General features: G+C 39.5%; 1 protein-coding gene across 2 annotated transcripts in view; it reads right to left on the bottom strand.

Annotated features, from left to right (window-relative positions):
- The window catches only part of LOC106938485 (uncharacterized), a 41071-nt gene that overhangs the window by 3267 nt on the left and 20644 nt on the right, over window positions 1-17160 (bottom strand). For both annotated transcript variants that reach the window (XM_015020545.1, XM_015020546.1), the window contains exons 6-9: window positions 14323-14520; window positions 5694-5764; window positions 5011-5121; window positions 4845-4942 (exon numbers count right to left, since the gene is read on the bottom strand). In XM_015020545.1, coding sequence (XP_014876031.1) covers window positions 4845-4942; window positions 5011-5121; window positions 5694-5764; window positions 14323-14520 — 478 coding nt within the window. The remainder of the gene's footprint in view (window positions 1-4844; window positions 4943-5010; window positions 5122-5693; window positions 5765-14322; window positions 14521-17160) is intronic.

Raw genomic sequence — 17160 nt, 5'->3', positions numbered from 1 at the left:
AGGGGCGCAGGGTTCATTTTAAGGTCTATGTACTCAAAGTCAGACTTAATCACACCCAGTAACTAAAATGGTCGTCATTTTATTGTTGGAAATAAACTAAAATTGATATTTTGACCAAGAAATTAGGAAACTGTACAACTTTGAGATCCTTTATTTGGACTTTTTAAGTAAAAATACACTTATTATGTAAAATAAGATAATTCAGAATAAAATAATTCAGTATTATTTAAATTGTGGCCCCTGAGTGCTTTCAAGTTTGGACTCGGCTGCGTTAGGGCGAGTGTTTGTAAATATGAGTCACGCCAGGGCGGGATGTTTTTGGCGGGTTTGTCCCAGGCGACCCCGAGTTTTCCAGCCAGTGATGCTAAAGTGTTTTGAGTCCATTGTGGTTGCTCACAGCCGCCTCGCAGACAAACAATGCGTCGGCACACGGAGACATCCCGCCACATTAACGGATAAAACTGATTTGGGGGACAGTGGGCGTGGACGAGGGGCTGCTTGGGGTTGGCGTGGAGGGGAATGAGTGGTCGAAGCACACTTTGGTGCAATGTGATAAAATCTGGTCCACGAGGATAATTAGAGGCAGAGTGGAGCGACTGTGTTGGGACGGACCTCTCCAGTCCAGCGTGTGGCACAGCGACGGTCATCCCGTCTCTAACGAGCGCCTGGTGTTAACGAGCCCCTCCTCGCCGAGCGCTCAATGGCCTGTTAGGGCAAAGAATGGCCATCGGGTCCGGGCTTTGATGAGGACGAGGCAGGACAGGGCAGCTAATGATCATTAATTGCACTTCGTTTGCGGCGCACAAGCACACCGGCGAGATAATGGCGAGGACAAGCAGCCAGGGCGTGGGGGAGGCGCCGGTGACGGACTGCAGCGAGGATAATAACAGCCTAACCCATTTTACTTTTGTCGACCCCCCGCGGTGACCATCATAGAAGACTTCTCACTTACGCAGAGCCCAACATTTTGGCGGCCTCGTCGCTGCAGAGCCTGCAGACGGCGATGCAAACAGATTCTGACCCAGTTTGATCCGACAAAGCTCAGAGTTGTTTGACCATCCTGCTTAAAATATCCCCAAACAAAATGTTACCAACTATTTCTGTTCAGGGTTTGGTGAAAATATTTTAGAAGATACTTGTGAGTTAATTGTCTTATTTCAAGTGCACTAAGATATTTGCACTTGAAACTAGACCAAAAATCCTTTGGATTTTTTGTTTTTGCAGTGTTGAAACTTTGTAAACGGACCACAAACTAGATTAAGGTATCCTTGACTTTATGTCACTGTGTTTAGTTTTGCATTTGAGTCCTTTTCTCCTGTTTGTATGACATCTGTAAACAAAGCGAATGTCTGTCCAACAGAATATTAGTGTGTGACTTTTATTTTCTGGCATTTGTTTGGTCAAGTATTGTAGTTTATGCTCTTTAATTGGTGTAAAAGAAACATTCCTCAACTCTTAAAAGTGAAGAAGCTTTACGTTCAAAAGCAGACTGCCCACTAAAACTAAAAGTGTTTTCACACCTGATAGACTCCTTTCAATTGGGGACCAAAATTGCAACATTTGTTGCATTTTTATCAGCTGCAACTCGCTTTCACACTGTCAAACAAGCCAAATTGATTGAAACGCCTGTTCCCCTCCTCGCCTGTGGGGGCGCTGCACCAAGAACCACAGGAAACATGAGCTCAGCTTCCTTCTTATCAAAATGTAAACAAAAATGGAGAAGCGTCAGATTTTTAGCAGTTGTAGGATCTCTCTGTTGGTAAAGACCATGATGCATTTTTCCTGCTAGAACAAAACTAGCGCATCCGTTTTGGTTCTTTTTACCCAGAATTCCCTGCATGTAGCCCGCTTCCTGCTTTTGGAAGCGGTCTCCTGTCCGCTTGGCGTTCACATACGCATTCAAACCGTACCAGAGTTCACTTCCACCGAACTGAGAACTAATTATTTAGGTGGACCAGAGTTTGATTTTTGGTCCACATCAGTTTGATTTTCACGTTCAAACGAACCAGAGTTTGATTAAACTGGACTAAACAAGACTTGTGTGAATACAGATAAAATTTTTATCCTGCCATTGTTTTTTTTAGTTCCTGAAGCCCAAACAAGATCTGATCATTAATTTTCATCACTAAAAATTGTTAAAAACTAAACTCTACACTATTTATCTACAGGGATTTTGTTGATTCCACTTCAGCAGTCGCTCCCTCGTTCAGTCCAGCGACAGGAAGACGCACGACGACGACCGCCGTGGCTCCACTGATGCTATTTGTGCTTTCCTGCCAAACCACGTGATGCGTCCTGAGGGAATGTGGCGCACAATGCAGCGCGGGGACAGATGGGTAAAACAGCAGAGTGAAAAGGAGGCAACAAGAGATGAAAGACATGCGACAGGTAAATCTGGGAAGAAAGGAGGAGACAGAGGGGGGGAGGAGGCCAAGAAACACACCTCCTCAGATCTCAACATGGTCAGAAAGGCTGATTGTGTAACTACTGTAGCGGCTCATTTCCAAAGCGGGATTAGAGACAACAGGATTAAGTGAAACAGGTAAGAGGATCAGTCCAGTTCAGTACGGATGAGATGCTTTTGTTTTCTCCTTGTTTGGGAGGCGGCATTATGAACGCTCATCGCCTCCCTGCTTATTATTGAAATTGCAAAGAGGAGTTTTGTGTAAAGAGGTTTAATACGGACATTCATTATCATTACGATAATTGCCTCCACACAGAGCAGACACCCTGGTGTTTTTGTGCCAGCGCAGCAGTCAGGCAACAGGCCGCCTCCAGCCCACAAAGAGTCGGCCGTAAATCAGGGGACCCGTGACCCCGGCCCCGCTGAGAGGGCACTCTCAGAGCGGGGTGAAGGCTCCGGGTGCAGGCCTTGACCCCCGGGGGACCTCCGGAGCGAGCTTGGCTCCACTCGCTGCTGTCTGCAGGAAGCCTTAGACCCCGGGGGCAAGGCCGAGGAAAAACAAAACGCTGTGTGTGGGAATCTGCGGCATATGGAGCATAACGTTGGGACACGGGGACGCTGAGGCCAAAGTTTGGCCCAGCAAAGTTCAGCCTGTTCACAGCTGATTCACTGGATCCAGTGACATGTTCTCACATATGTCTGATCAATATAAAAACTGATGCAATCTGAATAAAATGATCAAAGATGGAACAATCAATAAGCTTCAAAGAAACCAGTCTTTGATGTGATCTCGTAAAATGGTCTTTATTAAAGCTGCAGGATGTAACTTTTATAAAAAAAAATACTAAAGTTTTTTATATTTTCATATTTATAAATGTGTAAAAAGTTTATCTTTTTGTAAAAATAAAAAATATTTGTATAAAGTTTTTTATGAACATAAATATAAAAAACTTTTATATTTTTATTAAACTACCTATATTTTTTTATATAAATATAAGTGTATATTCATATTAAAATATGTTTTATATAAATATGAAATATACTTATTTTTTATATATTTTAAAAATATTATTTTTATATAAAATATTTTTATATATAAAAGTATATTGTCCTCTTGGTGTGTGCTATGCAGAGTCTGTTGTGAATGCTAAAGCTAGTTAGCAGTGGATAAACGGTTTTCCTGTAACAGTAAGTAGTTTCTCCATCATTAGCCCATTTAGCAGTGAGTACAAGAGGATGATAGACCACGTTAAGACTCTCCCCCTGGCTCTGATTGGTTGTTTTTGACCTGGAGCGATGCATTTCTTCTTCTTTCCTCATCAGCTCAGGGATGAGGTGGAGGAGATTAATCTTTTCACAGATTATCTGTCTCATAACAATTTATAACAACATGGTTACAATTTTAACAAATATGAAAAAAAATTAATAAAAGCTTCATACTGTAGTTTTAATAGTCTTGTGTTTAAATTAGCCCTCGGAAAAAAAAAAAACTTTCCCTTTTTTTTTTTTTTTACACTTTTTTTTACAGATGTAGCAAAAGAATAAAAAAAAAAACTTAACTTCATAATTTTCAAATACTATATTCTTAGAAAGTCCAAAATATTGTTACAAAACCCTTGGTATACGGCAACAAACTGTGAGTGTAAACTCGACCTTTACACACGCATGTGAAAATAGCTCCAAACAAACGCACAATTTTCCCACTGTACACATTTGAAAAGCAGAAGTAGAGCCTCCTGCACAACCAACAAAATCCAGCAAGTGTTAACTGGATGTTGAGTCAACAATAAAACTCTTTTCCAGCAGCCACTGTACAGCGCATACTGACCAAATGTGCTGAAGCTCAACTGGGGTTGCTAGGTAACGAGCAGAACTCTGCTGGGGTTGCTAGGTGATGAGCGGAACTCTGCTGGGGTTGCTAGGTAACGGGCAGTGATTGCTAAGTTGTGATTCTGAAACAGTTCCATTTTCCAGATACCAAAAGACATTAGTTGGGTGTTTTTTTAAAGTGCTTGAGCTGTTTTTAGAAGGAGTAGAAACTCAAAAGGAAGTAGAAAAATTTGTAAAATGTGAATTTTTGATAATAGATTCCCTTTAAACGTAATGAGGAGTCTTATTTCTCAAGTATCAACCAGCCAAATTCACACCAGTTCACATTAAAATTCAGGATGATATAAAATTTTTGTTTTTTTCCAATAAAAATAAACGCCCGTTAGCTTTCATAAATCATGAAATAATTCTTCAGAGAGTGCGGATATGGCCCAGAAACTTAAGTGTAGCAGATACAAGACAACTCAACGCGGTTCAAAGAGACCCACACACAACGCCAAGATCAGTGGAACAAACTAGGGTGCAAACTCTCATCCTTATTTATGGCGGGTCAGTGACTCCTCCTCCAGCCTGCGGCTCTATGGAGGAGTGCGTCTGCCTTTTCACTTACTCCATGGAGGCTATTTTCTGCGCCAGGCTCGCAATCACGGCGAACAGCCTCAGGTCCACCAGCCCATCTGTCACCCTGAAGTCCACCATCTCCAGGATCTGAAACGGGACGTTGGCGTTACGGCAGGAAGTGAGCGCTGCTGCGCTGCGGTTCGTCACTGATCTACCCTGTAGACGTAGATCTCTTCTTTTTCAGACAGCAGCTCAGTAGGGATGATGGTTTTGAGAGCGAGCAGAACCTGCAGGCAGGAGATGTAGCCGTCAGAGTCGCTGTCCTCCTGCACACAAAAAATAATCTGTTGGTTCATTTGAAGAAGCTTCAATGGAAATATTTAAATTTGTAACAAAATAGAGAAGAAAACCTGAATGTTGATCACTTCCTCGTGACAATTTCTGCTATAAAAATTACTCCATTATGTAACTTTACATATTTATTAAAACTATTTCTTATTCTCCTACTAAATACTCCAGTCTCAGTTAGATTGGGTAAATAGTGTTTGTGAATATTTTCCATCACCTTTTAATCCTGTCAAACAGATTTAGACTTTTACTTTGACTAGACCTTCTCATCCAACAACTCTAAAACTCTTTCCATTCTCAGATGATGAAATACTAAATTGAAACTTCTATTTTAGTGAATTATAAGCATAATTTTTCCTTTAAATTTAATGCCAACACATCCCACTGATTTGTGTTTTTAAAAAGTGAAAAAGTTCACGTTATGTGGATATTTTGAGCCTGCAGACTCCACACCTTCCCTCCGACTGAGAGCAACACAAACCAGTGAGTGAAACAGAATCTGCTGCTGAAAGAGAAAGAACAAAAAGGGTTTAAATCGCCCTTCACTTACTGCTTCAAAAGCCCTTTTGTACTCCACCAGCTTCTCCTGACTGAAAATGCAATACTTTGCCAGAAAGTCGACTGAGAAAGACAAAAGAAGAAAACAACAGGAGTTAAAGTGTGAGGAAGCATTTTTAAATGTCCATGGATAATTTTGTTTTGTTGAATTTTAAATGAGATATTCGCTTTAAATATCTCATTTAAGCTGTGTGACTGCACTTTGCTATTGAAACATTTAATTTTTCTTTTTTTAAAAAGGAACCAAATTTCATTAAAAGGGATATTTTGTTTTACCCATTTAGGTTTGCAGCTGCGTAACGTATTTAAATCAAATGTAAGCTACCAGTTAAATCATCTAACATCAGTCAAAAAGCATTTCAACTTTTCTTTTTTTCAGGATGTATTGATTTAATAAAAACCTTGAACTTATTGTGTTTTTTACTTTTGTTTGTCTCATAAATTTGTTCAGATTTAGCACCACTAACACTGAATTACATTTCAACTCTAATTTGTTTCCTTTGGAGTTTTAATTAATAAAATAAAAGTAAAGACTCACTGCTAGTTTCTGACAAGTCGACTCCATCGTGGTCATGACTTCAGTTTGTACCAAAGTATCCTGGATATTTTCTGCACTACATTTCTGGTTTTAAAAGTATAGCTTGAACTAATTAGTACTTTATCTTTTTAAGTTTATTTGCCAATTTATGTCTTAATTTCCTTCTATCCCAAGTATTCGCTGCAGATAACTAACTTCCCTGAATAGACAAATACGCAAGTACTTCTGACCCTAAAAACACTTATTATTGCCCTTTTTTAAGATATCAAACTTAATGTTTTAACCCTCGCAGACTGAACAGAGTGCTGACAATTCAGCCAGGTTTGCAGCACCGTAACTCCGCCACACTTTGCGCTATCTGGTAAATCCCAACGGTTTCTGAAAGGGGAGACGTTGCACTTTCCAGCTAATGTTGGGTTATTACGGTAATTCCACTCCCACTGCAACAGGAAGTGAAATTAATCTGATGAGACATTCTTTTAAAAGACAGGAAATTGTGAAAATAACTTGCTAGATATTGAAAGTTCCAGTTGTTATGGTGAAATGGGCAGGGCAAATATATTTACTAATAGAACATTTAAAGAACTTTGTACAATTAAAATAAGCAAAAATATCCAGGCAGAGATTTGAAACTTAAAGGGTTAATACACACAGTGGAAACCACCTCAGCACTACTACCTCAAAAAATGGTCAAATCTCTGGATTTAGCTGCAACTCTGCAAAATATGTTTGTCTCATAATCCTAAAAATAAAAGTAGAGATTATCAGAGGAGGGCAAACTGAGACAAACCATGAATATTTCATTAGGCAAATTTGGGAGGGAGGAAAGAAATGGCTGCCTTAAAAAGAGGCTTTTAAGCTGCTGCCACTTCAATTTAGGAGATGAGAAAGAATCCCTGGATAATGGATCTATTCATGGGTTTCCTGAAGAAAGAGGAGCAACAGAGTTGATATCAGTCTGGACTTAAACCTCTGGACCTCTGGGGTTTCTCCACAGTAGCAGGGGGGCCTGTTTGAATCGGCCATTTATCAGCTTAGGCCTAATCAAAACCAGGCCTCGCCTTTCAGATGCAAAATGTTACATTTGCAGCCAGTCAACTTGACTTGTTAAAGCTTGATTGATCAAAAAACCTGCAGGCTGCCGTCGCAGCATCTGTTTGCAAATATCTAGGATGGCAGGGTGAGGCAGCCTGCATGCGAACCTGCAGGGATTTAAAGTCCGGACTCGTCCCTGTTGGCCGGATCAGAGAATGGATCCTCCGATTCTTAGATAACTTAGAGCTGCAGTTCAGTTGCCTTGGATTGTTTCACTGCTGGGTGTTAGCCGCCATCCGTTCTTCTTCTGAGGTGACTCAAAGAAAATTTATTTACCACCAGGTCTTCTCCATCCAGCTGTCATCCAAATATTGAGCAAACTTTTAAAATTTAGCAAATTTGGGGTCTTTCTGTCTACTGGTTTAGTGTGAATCAACCAGGCCACGCAAAGCATGATTGGGTCAGATGTCTACATAACTGATGCTTATTACAATGACTGTAACAAACAGGTACATGGTTGCTATGCATGAGGCCATTTCAATTCTAAATGATGCTGGTTGTACATTTATTTGGTAGGTGACCATTGCTTACACAACAATAGATGTGTTTTCATCCAATTTCAAGAAAAAAAAAAGAAAATGCGAATCAGACATCTTTCCATCTACTGGTTTGGAGCAAATCAACCAGGCTACGAAAAGCGTGATTGGGTCAGATGTTGATGTTTACACATGGCAAATGTTCACTACACCTAAAAACCTTGGCCTCTGTTTGGTTGACGTGAACTCTAGCTTCCAAAAACAGGAAGTGAAGCGAAGTGCAGGGCATTCTGGGTAAATTCAACCAAAACAAACGTGTGGACTCGTGGTCCTACGACCGCAGAAATCTGACACTACTCCAATTTGTTTACAATTCACAAAGAAGGAAGTTGCGTTCATGTCTTCTTCGGTGGTTTTCATGTAATTTCCCTCAGTGGTCATTAGTGCAGTGCCCCCGGAGGTGAGGAGGGGAACAAGGTTTTCAAAAGTTTGGCTCGTTTGACACAGTGCAGTTTGAATAAGAACCACAGCAGCTGAAAATGTAACAAATGTTGCAATTTTGGTTTTCATTCGAAATGAGTCTACCGGACTACCGGATGCCAGGACAGTCTTTCCGCTGGTGGCCCCTAGGGGTCCGCAAGGAACTGCATGTAAACACCTGTTCATTTGCCGTAGCGTTAGCTCAAAGTGAGAGTATTGATGTTGTTCACTAGCAATATGATTCTTTGAACGACACTAAGCTTTAAACGAATCTCAGTTGGTGAGAACTGTTCTTTGTTTATTACGACTTTACTTGCTTAAAAAACTGTGTTCGCACGTCAACAACCAATGTGATTTTATTTAATTAAAATGATTAAATTAAGCTAATTAAATACAACAGATAAATTCAATTGATAGAAATTGGTGGATAAGTGTCATACTTACTGGCGCAGAAGAGGATTTTTGTTTCTGTTGAAGCAACTGCAGTCTATTTTTCTTTTATTGTGCTTCTAAATTACAAATAGCTATAAATGTTATTAAAGAACAACTTCATTTTTGATTTCCATTTGTTTGACTTCATTGGAAAGCTTAAAATCCATACTTTCAGAATCTAAATAACTCCAAACGCCTCGAGTTGACCATGATCCTTCATTAGGACGAACAATGAAGACAACAATTGTATTTGATGTGTTATTGCAGGGGCAATTTCTGCTGATTGCTCAGTTTTTTAGCGACTTTTTGCTCAATTTTATTAAATAACGATGTGTGCAGCTGTGTGAGACCCTGAACGCCAACGCTGGTTGCTGGAGGTGGTCCAGGCCGAGCGCAGCGCTCCGTCAGGGAATCAGCCGAACAAAAGACGCAGTGGAGTGAGAGACTGGTGGAGGAAGCGAGGGCGGGTGGAGGAGCAGGACAAAGCCGAGGCAGCAAAGCCTCCCGCCTGATAGCCTTATCTGATTCCACTCCAGCGCTTGATGGCTTTTTTTTCACCCTGCCTTTAAAGGACACAGGTTGGGCCTTTGGTGTGAAGCCTAGCAGAAAATGTTAATCAAGAGAGGGGCTGTGTGGAGAAAGGCGAGAGAAAGGGGAGAGTCACTCCGCTCAGGCTGTAATCTGTAATGAGACCGAGGCGATTCAGTTGCAATTGAGAGAGGAAGAATAGGGCTATGATGTTGATGATGAGCAGGGAGGCTCATGCTTTCACTAGGCGTTTGTTTTTATGTTTTGTTCCTGTTTGTTCACTCCTGCATCCTTCTGCAAGCAGCCTGCGGGTCACGACTCATTTACCACGCGCTTGGACCTCGTTTTCAGACCTGCAGCTGCACATGAAGAAAAGCACCGAGCTGCTCGTTTGACAAGGCCGCTCTTCTGATTATGATTCATATTTTCATTTCTGACACGCAGGGCGATTCATGCCGGGTTTCGACCAACAACTGGAAAATGTCCAAATATTTTTACACTCTATTGGTGTTAAAAAAAATCTATTCGGTTAAGGCCAGACTCAGAAATTTAGAAAGGAGATAAGCAGCAGCAAACACAGGCAAAAATAAAATGAATTAAATAATAATTTGCTGCCATTTCCTTTATATTAATGATGAAAACATCTGGTTCAACATTAGATTTATAAACTTTTCTGTCATCTTGTGTTTACTTGAATTTAATTGCTCAATAATAAAATCTCCACTGTAAATCTGCACTTTCTAGTTAAATTGATTTGTTATTTTTAAAGTAAAGTGTTATTTTTAAAGTAAAGAGAGTTTATTTTAATTACCCACACAGAAGCTCCTTTGTGTTTAACGTTTTTTAAATTTGTTTGTTGCTCTCTTTCCCGCCTAATCCCAGACTTTTGTATGTCAACACACTGTCTATAGTGTCCCATAATTCAACACAAAGGTCGCTTTGAGCGGCAGGGAGGAGGTGACCCCCTTTTATAGAGCCGAAGAACGATGCAGCGCATGGCCGACTTCCACAGCAACATGTGATTAACGGCAACAAAATACATTTACACACAACGTCTAAACTGTTCAAGGAGTATAAAAGCTACAAAAAATGGATTTATGGGATGTTTTATGTATTATTATTGATGTGATTATCCTGCAAATCAACAGGTGTTACGATGCAGATCTGTTTGCAATAGTGTAGGATGTGAAGTGCAGATCTTATAAACAGTGAATAAAGACAGAAAGGAGGACGCAAAATATCAATCCTGCATCTTTAAGTTTACATTAAAGTAGACTGAGTTACTCTATAATTTCAATTTTCTCAGTAATTAGGAATTTACATTTCTTAAAAAACAACAAAAAATCAGATTTGCTCTTAAATGTAAAACAAAATTCATCTCTAAACTATAAGTGCTGCTCAGTAAATTCAGAACAACATAGAAAAGGTAATTTACTCTGATAATTAAAGTGATATAGATTCACTTATAGTGGTCCAGCATTTGCTTTATTTAAATCAAGTTTAGTTCAATTAGATAATTTTTTTTACAAATTTCTCAGGAAAATTGACTAATTCTCAAAAATTGTGCTTTGACCAAGAAAGAACTAAAGAGCTGTTCACCGTCCAGTCACAGCTGCACTTCCGTTGATCATAACGTTACATAAATAAATTTGCTTAGTGGGAGTTTTTGTGCTACTATGAAGTTGTTTTTTGTCTATATTGAAATTAGTGTATTTTGCAAATCTCCAATGGAAACACTTTATTAGCATCCTTAGTCACAGGATCAACAATCAGACATTACTACTGCTGGAAAAGATGAAGAAGAAGAAAACAGGAAGTGGTGAGAGGTTGATGTCACAGAATGGTTTTTAATGACTTATCGTGTTAAACTTATTCACATGTAATTTTAATGCTGTTTCTTATTTAAGGGAAACACAGCAATTATAAAATTGTGTTTTTTTTACATTAGCAGAGAGTGATTGACAGCGCTAAACCCCTCCTCCTGGCTCTGATTGGTTGTTTCTGCACTTAGAAGTGGGAGAAGGAAAAGGAACTTGATTTTTTCACGGATTATCTGGTTTATACCATGATAATGTAAAAAAAAAAACACTTTTGGATAAAAGATGCATACACTGCAAAAACACAAAATCTTACCAAGTATTTTTGGTCTCATTTCCAGTGCAAATATCTTAGCAAACTTGAAATAAGACAAATCTTATTACAAGTAATTTTTATAGCAAGATAGGAAGACTTGTTTTAGGTAAATTACTTAATATTGATGAAAAAGTTCTAGTTCCATTGGCAGATTATTTAACTTATAACAAGCCACTTTTCCCATGTTGTAAGTTAATTAATTTGCCAGTAGAACTAGTAATTTTTCATCAATGTTAAGGAATTATTTACTTAAAACAAGCCTCTATATTTTTGCTGAAAAGTAGCTTTTAAGTTAGCTTGTCTTATTTCAAGTGTACAAAATAATTGCACTAAAAACTAAACCAAAATACTTGGTAAGAGTTTGTGTTTTTGCAGTGTACTGCAGCTTTACATTAGAATCCTGAGCCTCGAAATATAAATATTATTTTTTTAAATTATTTTTTAATGTTGATCTTTGAGGAACGATCTGATGAAGTACAACAGACGTACAGCAGCTGTTTTTAGTCACAGAAATCCGATCAGAGCAGAACTTCTTTAATGAGTCGGCACAATATGAAAGGCGATAACATTCTCCCGCACGCACTGTTTTCCTGAAACAAACACACAACTCTCTAACCCCGCCCCTGCACTTTCTCCAACAACACAAAGTGTGTGTGTGTGTGTGTGTTGAGGGGGGTTCAGGCTCTGCTTGGAAAACAAACAAAGACACACGTAGCAGCCACACTCCTGTCTCTGGCTGCATGCCATCCAGCTCACCACAAACCGCAGCCCACGCTTTCCGCACACACACGGACACACTTTAGACCAATCAGCTCAGATCGTCGCCGATACGACTCCCGTAGGCCAAATCATCTGCTTTAATGCGAGAGCAGATTTCCAGAGATAACCTCATAAAGAAAAATCATCTGCTATTATTGCTCCGCCGCTCCTTGACATTGTCACATTAATAAGGCCATTGTGGAGGGCGCTCTCTGTTTGGACACCACATAATGGAGCCTTTGACAGATTTACTCCGCGCTCCCTCTCTCTCTCTGAATGCGGCGGCCATATTCCACGCTGCCGCTCATCAATAGGCGAGCTGTTTGTTTGCCCAGTTATTCGGGACCAATGGTAAACACATAATTGCAGAGCAAAGGCTGAGCAAACAGGAATTGCATAAAGGCAGTGTACCTGAACACACACTCACTGAGAGGAGTGTGTGTGTTTTCAGAAGGAGGTCCCATTACTACAACCTCCTCTCATCTCTTCTTAGTCGACTGGGTTTTGTCGTTTGATGTTTATTATTGTGTTTCAGTGCTTGGAAACAAGTTAGCCCTGATATACACTGCTGATGGTGGGTGGAGACAAAGTGGAGTCGAGCCAACGCCGACAGGTGTCCCATACAGAGCTGCTAGTTATGTTTACTAAAGTAACTTTTTGGAAAAAATATACTTTTAGGAGGATTTTTTTGTACGTTCTGGGTTTACATAAGTATTTTTACTATGAACTATCGCTACTTTTAGGGCTGGATGATATAAGTGTTTCATATCAGTTGATATTGATAATTATTGATTAGTTTTTTGTTTTAGATATCTAAAATACTGCCAAACTGGTGGCATTGTTTTTTTTGTTTTTTTTTAAGCAGCTATGAGGTATGGTGGTGAATCCTGAAACTGCTGCAGCGCAAGTTACTCAACAGGTTGTTGCTAGGTAAAAACAGGGTGGGTGAGGTGACGGACGGACGGACGGACGGACGGTTGGTTGGTTGGTTGGTTGGATGGATGGATGATGATTTAATGGTTGGATGATGATTTAATGGTTGGTTGGATGATGATTTAATGGTTGGATGATGATTTAATGGTTGGTTGGATGATGATTTAATGGTTGGATGTTGGTCGTTCCGCTGCCGTTCCTCCAGCAGCTTAATGACCAACTGACTGAATCTGCTCTTTGTGTCCAGACTGTCTTCTTCTTCTCTTCATCAGTGACTGTTGACTTCAGACACGAGCCACATGGCGGCTCCCGCTAACCGGCGCTGAACCGCCGGGTCACTGGGCTGGTTGACGATGGGTGGCCGAGTACAGGAAGCTGCTGGCGTGTGTGTGCGCGGGGGGAGCGGAGAATTTTGGGAATCCACGGGCAAGCAGTCAGTGTTGGATGAAACAAGACCAATTAAAACCCGTTAGTCCCTTTCAGAGCCTAATGAGGGGCCACAAGAGTCTGGACCGGTGGCAGACGGTGGACTGAAAGGCAGAAGCATTTTAATGAACCCACAAACAACGCATGAGGACAAACAAAGAGACTCAGAGGCAAAAATAAACCACTGATTGTGTAATCTTAAGCTTTAGAAATACCACTATTTAACTAATTAAGTGTAAATCTCGTTAAAGTACAAAAAAACCTTCATATAAATATGTATTTTTGTGATTTTAGAGTAAGGAAATTTTACAAAAATATGTTTTATCTGTGTTTATTAAAACTGTCACCATGTTGTGACATTAAGAGTAATATTCTCCTCCCTGATTGGTTTGCTGTCAAAAGCAACCAATCAGAGCCAGGAGGAGGGTCTTAGCGCTGTCAGTCAATCTCATATATGCGCTGCTAAATGTAATAATGGCACTTTATTACAAATGAAAGGGAAAATAATAAGGAAGGAAGGATTTATTCAACAGAATCTGGAATTTGTTCATTTCCTTATTGTAGTTGTTTTTTATGTTGAAAAAATTCAGATTTCAGGTCATTCCTAGTTTTAGTTCAGCATTTAATCATCTGTTTCATTAAATCGGTCTCTGCTTTATTATTTAAATTCAGAGGTCCACAGAGTAACCAAGTAACACTACTTCAACATATTTTTAATTAAGTTATAAAGTTACTCAAATAAATGTAGTTGAGTAAATGTAGCTAGTTTCTACCAAACTGTGTTTAAATTAGAAATGCTGAAAGTGTCAGGATAAACTCACAGTCCTCAAAGTTGGAGCGGCTCCTGCTGGTTTTGCTCCGCTGTGGGGCGTTGTCCTGCAGCTTGGAGAGCAAGCTCAGCGCCTTGGTTTTCCTCTCCTCCATCGCCTCGTCCCGCTCCTCAACTCGCTCTCCGTCCATCAGAACATGGCTGCTCCTTTCTGGATGGTGCGGTCCGTCCTCGGCCGAGTTCTTCTCATCTGAGTGGGAACGTTAAACCTCCAATGTGAAACTGTTCACTTTAAAAATTAAATGTAAAAAGTTATATAATCTTCCTACTCAAGCCAGTCCTGAATGGTAACAACCAAGAAATCCAAATGGCAAAGTGACTTTTGTGTCAGAACAACAGCTATTGATGCTGAAATGTACCCGTCTGATTCTGGTGGTTGTGGCGTTATTACGCTTCCTTGAACCGGATATAGTAATAGCAATATATTTTATTTGTATAGCGATTTTTTAAACACTCAAAGACATTTTAGAGGAATCAAGTAAATCATAAAAGGAGAATACTTAGCATGTAGCACTTAAAAAAGCATGATAAAGCAGGACAACAGTCATTCATTAAAAGCTGTTCTGTAAGGATTTTAAAAATTATATCTACATCAAGTCAGCTTAAAGGGGATCTATAATGCAAAATTTAAATTTAGCATGTTTTTGTGCTTCCATTTGTGTGTCAACTGCCTCTAAAAACAGCTCAAAATCTAAAAAAAACAAAACAAAACACACTGGTTTTTTGGTGTCTGGAAAATAAGCCACTTCAAAAACAACCACTTTGCTGTTACCCAGCAACCAAAGCAGAGCTCCAGCACATTTGGTCAACTGTCTTTACTGCTCTATGTGCTGTACAATGGCTGCTGGAAAAGACACGTTTTGTTGTTGACTTGCTGCATTTTTGCTGGTTGTGCAGGAGGCTCCACTTCTGTTTTTCAAAGATGTACAGATGTATAATTTTACATCCATTTGCAGCCATTTTCACGTACGGGTGTAAATGTTGAGTTGGGGGGCGTGGCCTGCAGCAGCTTATTTGGATTTAAAGAGACAAGACACCCTAAAACAGCTCAGGTAGAATTGAGCAGACTATGATTTTGATTTTGCGCTAAAAATTTAATTAAATTTTTACTATAACCCAGAAACCTCTTCAAGTAAGAATAACAGGTGATCTTTAAACTTACATTTTGTTACTAAAATCCTAAGGAATGCAGGACCGTATCTGAAACCTATTTAAGGTCGCTATTTTTTAAATTAAAACCAACAATGAGCAAAGTCCGGAGCAAGAAAAACACATTTGTATTCATAATCATCTGCATGTAAGAAGCCACTGGAGCCCATTTCTTTTCTCATCTCGTTGTTCTCTCAGATGCAGGAGTTACATTTCCATTCAGTCCTTTCAGAGCCACACTATAGACCAAGCGCTGCCCTTGAAACTTAAACAGCCATCCATTTTGTAAAAGCCCAGCCAATTAAGAGTCCCATTATCTCCCAATTCAACCTCCACAGAATACACTTCTCGGTGCAGAAGTGTGGAGACAAAGAGCTCCATCAATGTAGACTCGAGACTAAAGAAGGGTTGCATTGTCTTCTACAGACGCTTCTATAAGTTTTTTCTTTGCAAACTGTTTCTTGCACACGCGCATGTGTGGTAATACTAAAAGTGATGCATTCATTCATTAGTATGGCCAGTCGAGAGGCAGCAATGGTTTGGATTCATTGGGCGTTCTGAACATGGTGGAGGGAATTCATTTATCCCGCCGGTGAGCGTGGAAAGGTCAGCGGCGTAGATTGATGGAGCCATGTCTCATTTGACAGGACGTCTTCCACCAGGCTGCACACAATCACACGCCTCCATGTCCTGCCGCAGCGCCGGTGACACCAGAACGGACGGCAGGAAGGAGAATTTATTCATCTTCACAAAGTAAAATTCATCATTCCTTCTCCTATGCAACAAAAAACGTCTTTCTGACATCATGACGAATGACAAGTGAGGATATTCATTTTCAAAAACCCAAAACTTTCCTTAGGACTGTTATGTACAGGTGCATCTCAATAGATTTGAACTTTTGAAAGTCAAAAAAAGTGAAACTTGTCTTTTAGGTAGAGTCGTTACACAAAGACTGATATTTTTCAAGCATTTCTTTCTGATAATTTTCATTCTCTGCAACAATGCTAAAAGCTAATAGCTCACTTGCACATTTTTATCTGATTTTGTTTGTTTATTTATGATATGCTTCCAAATCTTACTTCAAGATTTAAAACCTCAGGGTTTTAAGACCTTTGAAAGACCATTATGAATGAAATTTAAGACCTGTATCATGACAGAAAATTGAAAAAGAAAGTATTTTATATAGTAGTGCCAACCTTTGGCATATTTATCATACATAATGGCAAGAGAAATGAGCCAGAGGCAAAGACAACTGGTGATAATTCACAGTTAGCAAAAAAGTTAGCGATAGCTTATTAGCAGCTAGTTAGCGGTAGCCTGACTGAAAAGTCCCATGAGGAAAATAAACTACAGCAAATTTACAAGTTTTGACAAGTATGGAAGCCTTTTATGAAATACTTTAAGTCCCTGAAAACAATTACAGACTGTTTTTTTTAATTTCTGTTTTGTTTTGTTGTTTGTTCTTATTTCTGTTTAGGATACCTGATGTTTCAAACTGACAACTTTTATTGGGCTGACTTTTTTTGGTGAGCCTGATGTGCCAAACTACAAAAAAAATCATAAATAAATATAAAAAAAAAGAAGTTACGAGATTAAATAGTACTGCCACGACAAAATTTAAGACCTGTGATCAACATATTTAAGGCAAAGTTGCATATTTTCTAATGAATTTAAGACATTT

Source organism: Poecilia latipinna, unplaced genomic scaffold (assembly GCF_001443285.1).
Source record: "Poecilia latipinna isolate Pla-1442-1.1 unplaced genomic scaffold, P_latipinna-1.0 Scaffold2603, whole genome shotgun sequence".
NCBI lineage: Eukaryota > Metazoa > Chordata > Actinopteri > Cyprinodontiformes > Poeciliidae > Poecilia > Poecilia latipinna.
Note: the sequence above shows the minus strand (reverse complement) of the source record. Positions and strands in the feature narration are given on the sequence as shown.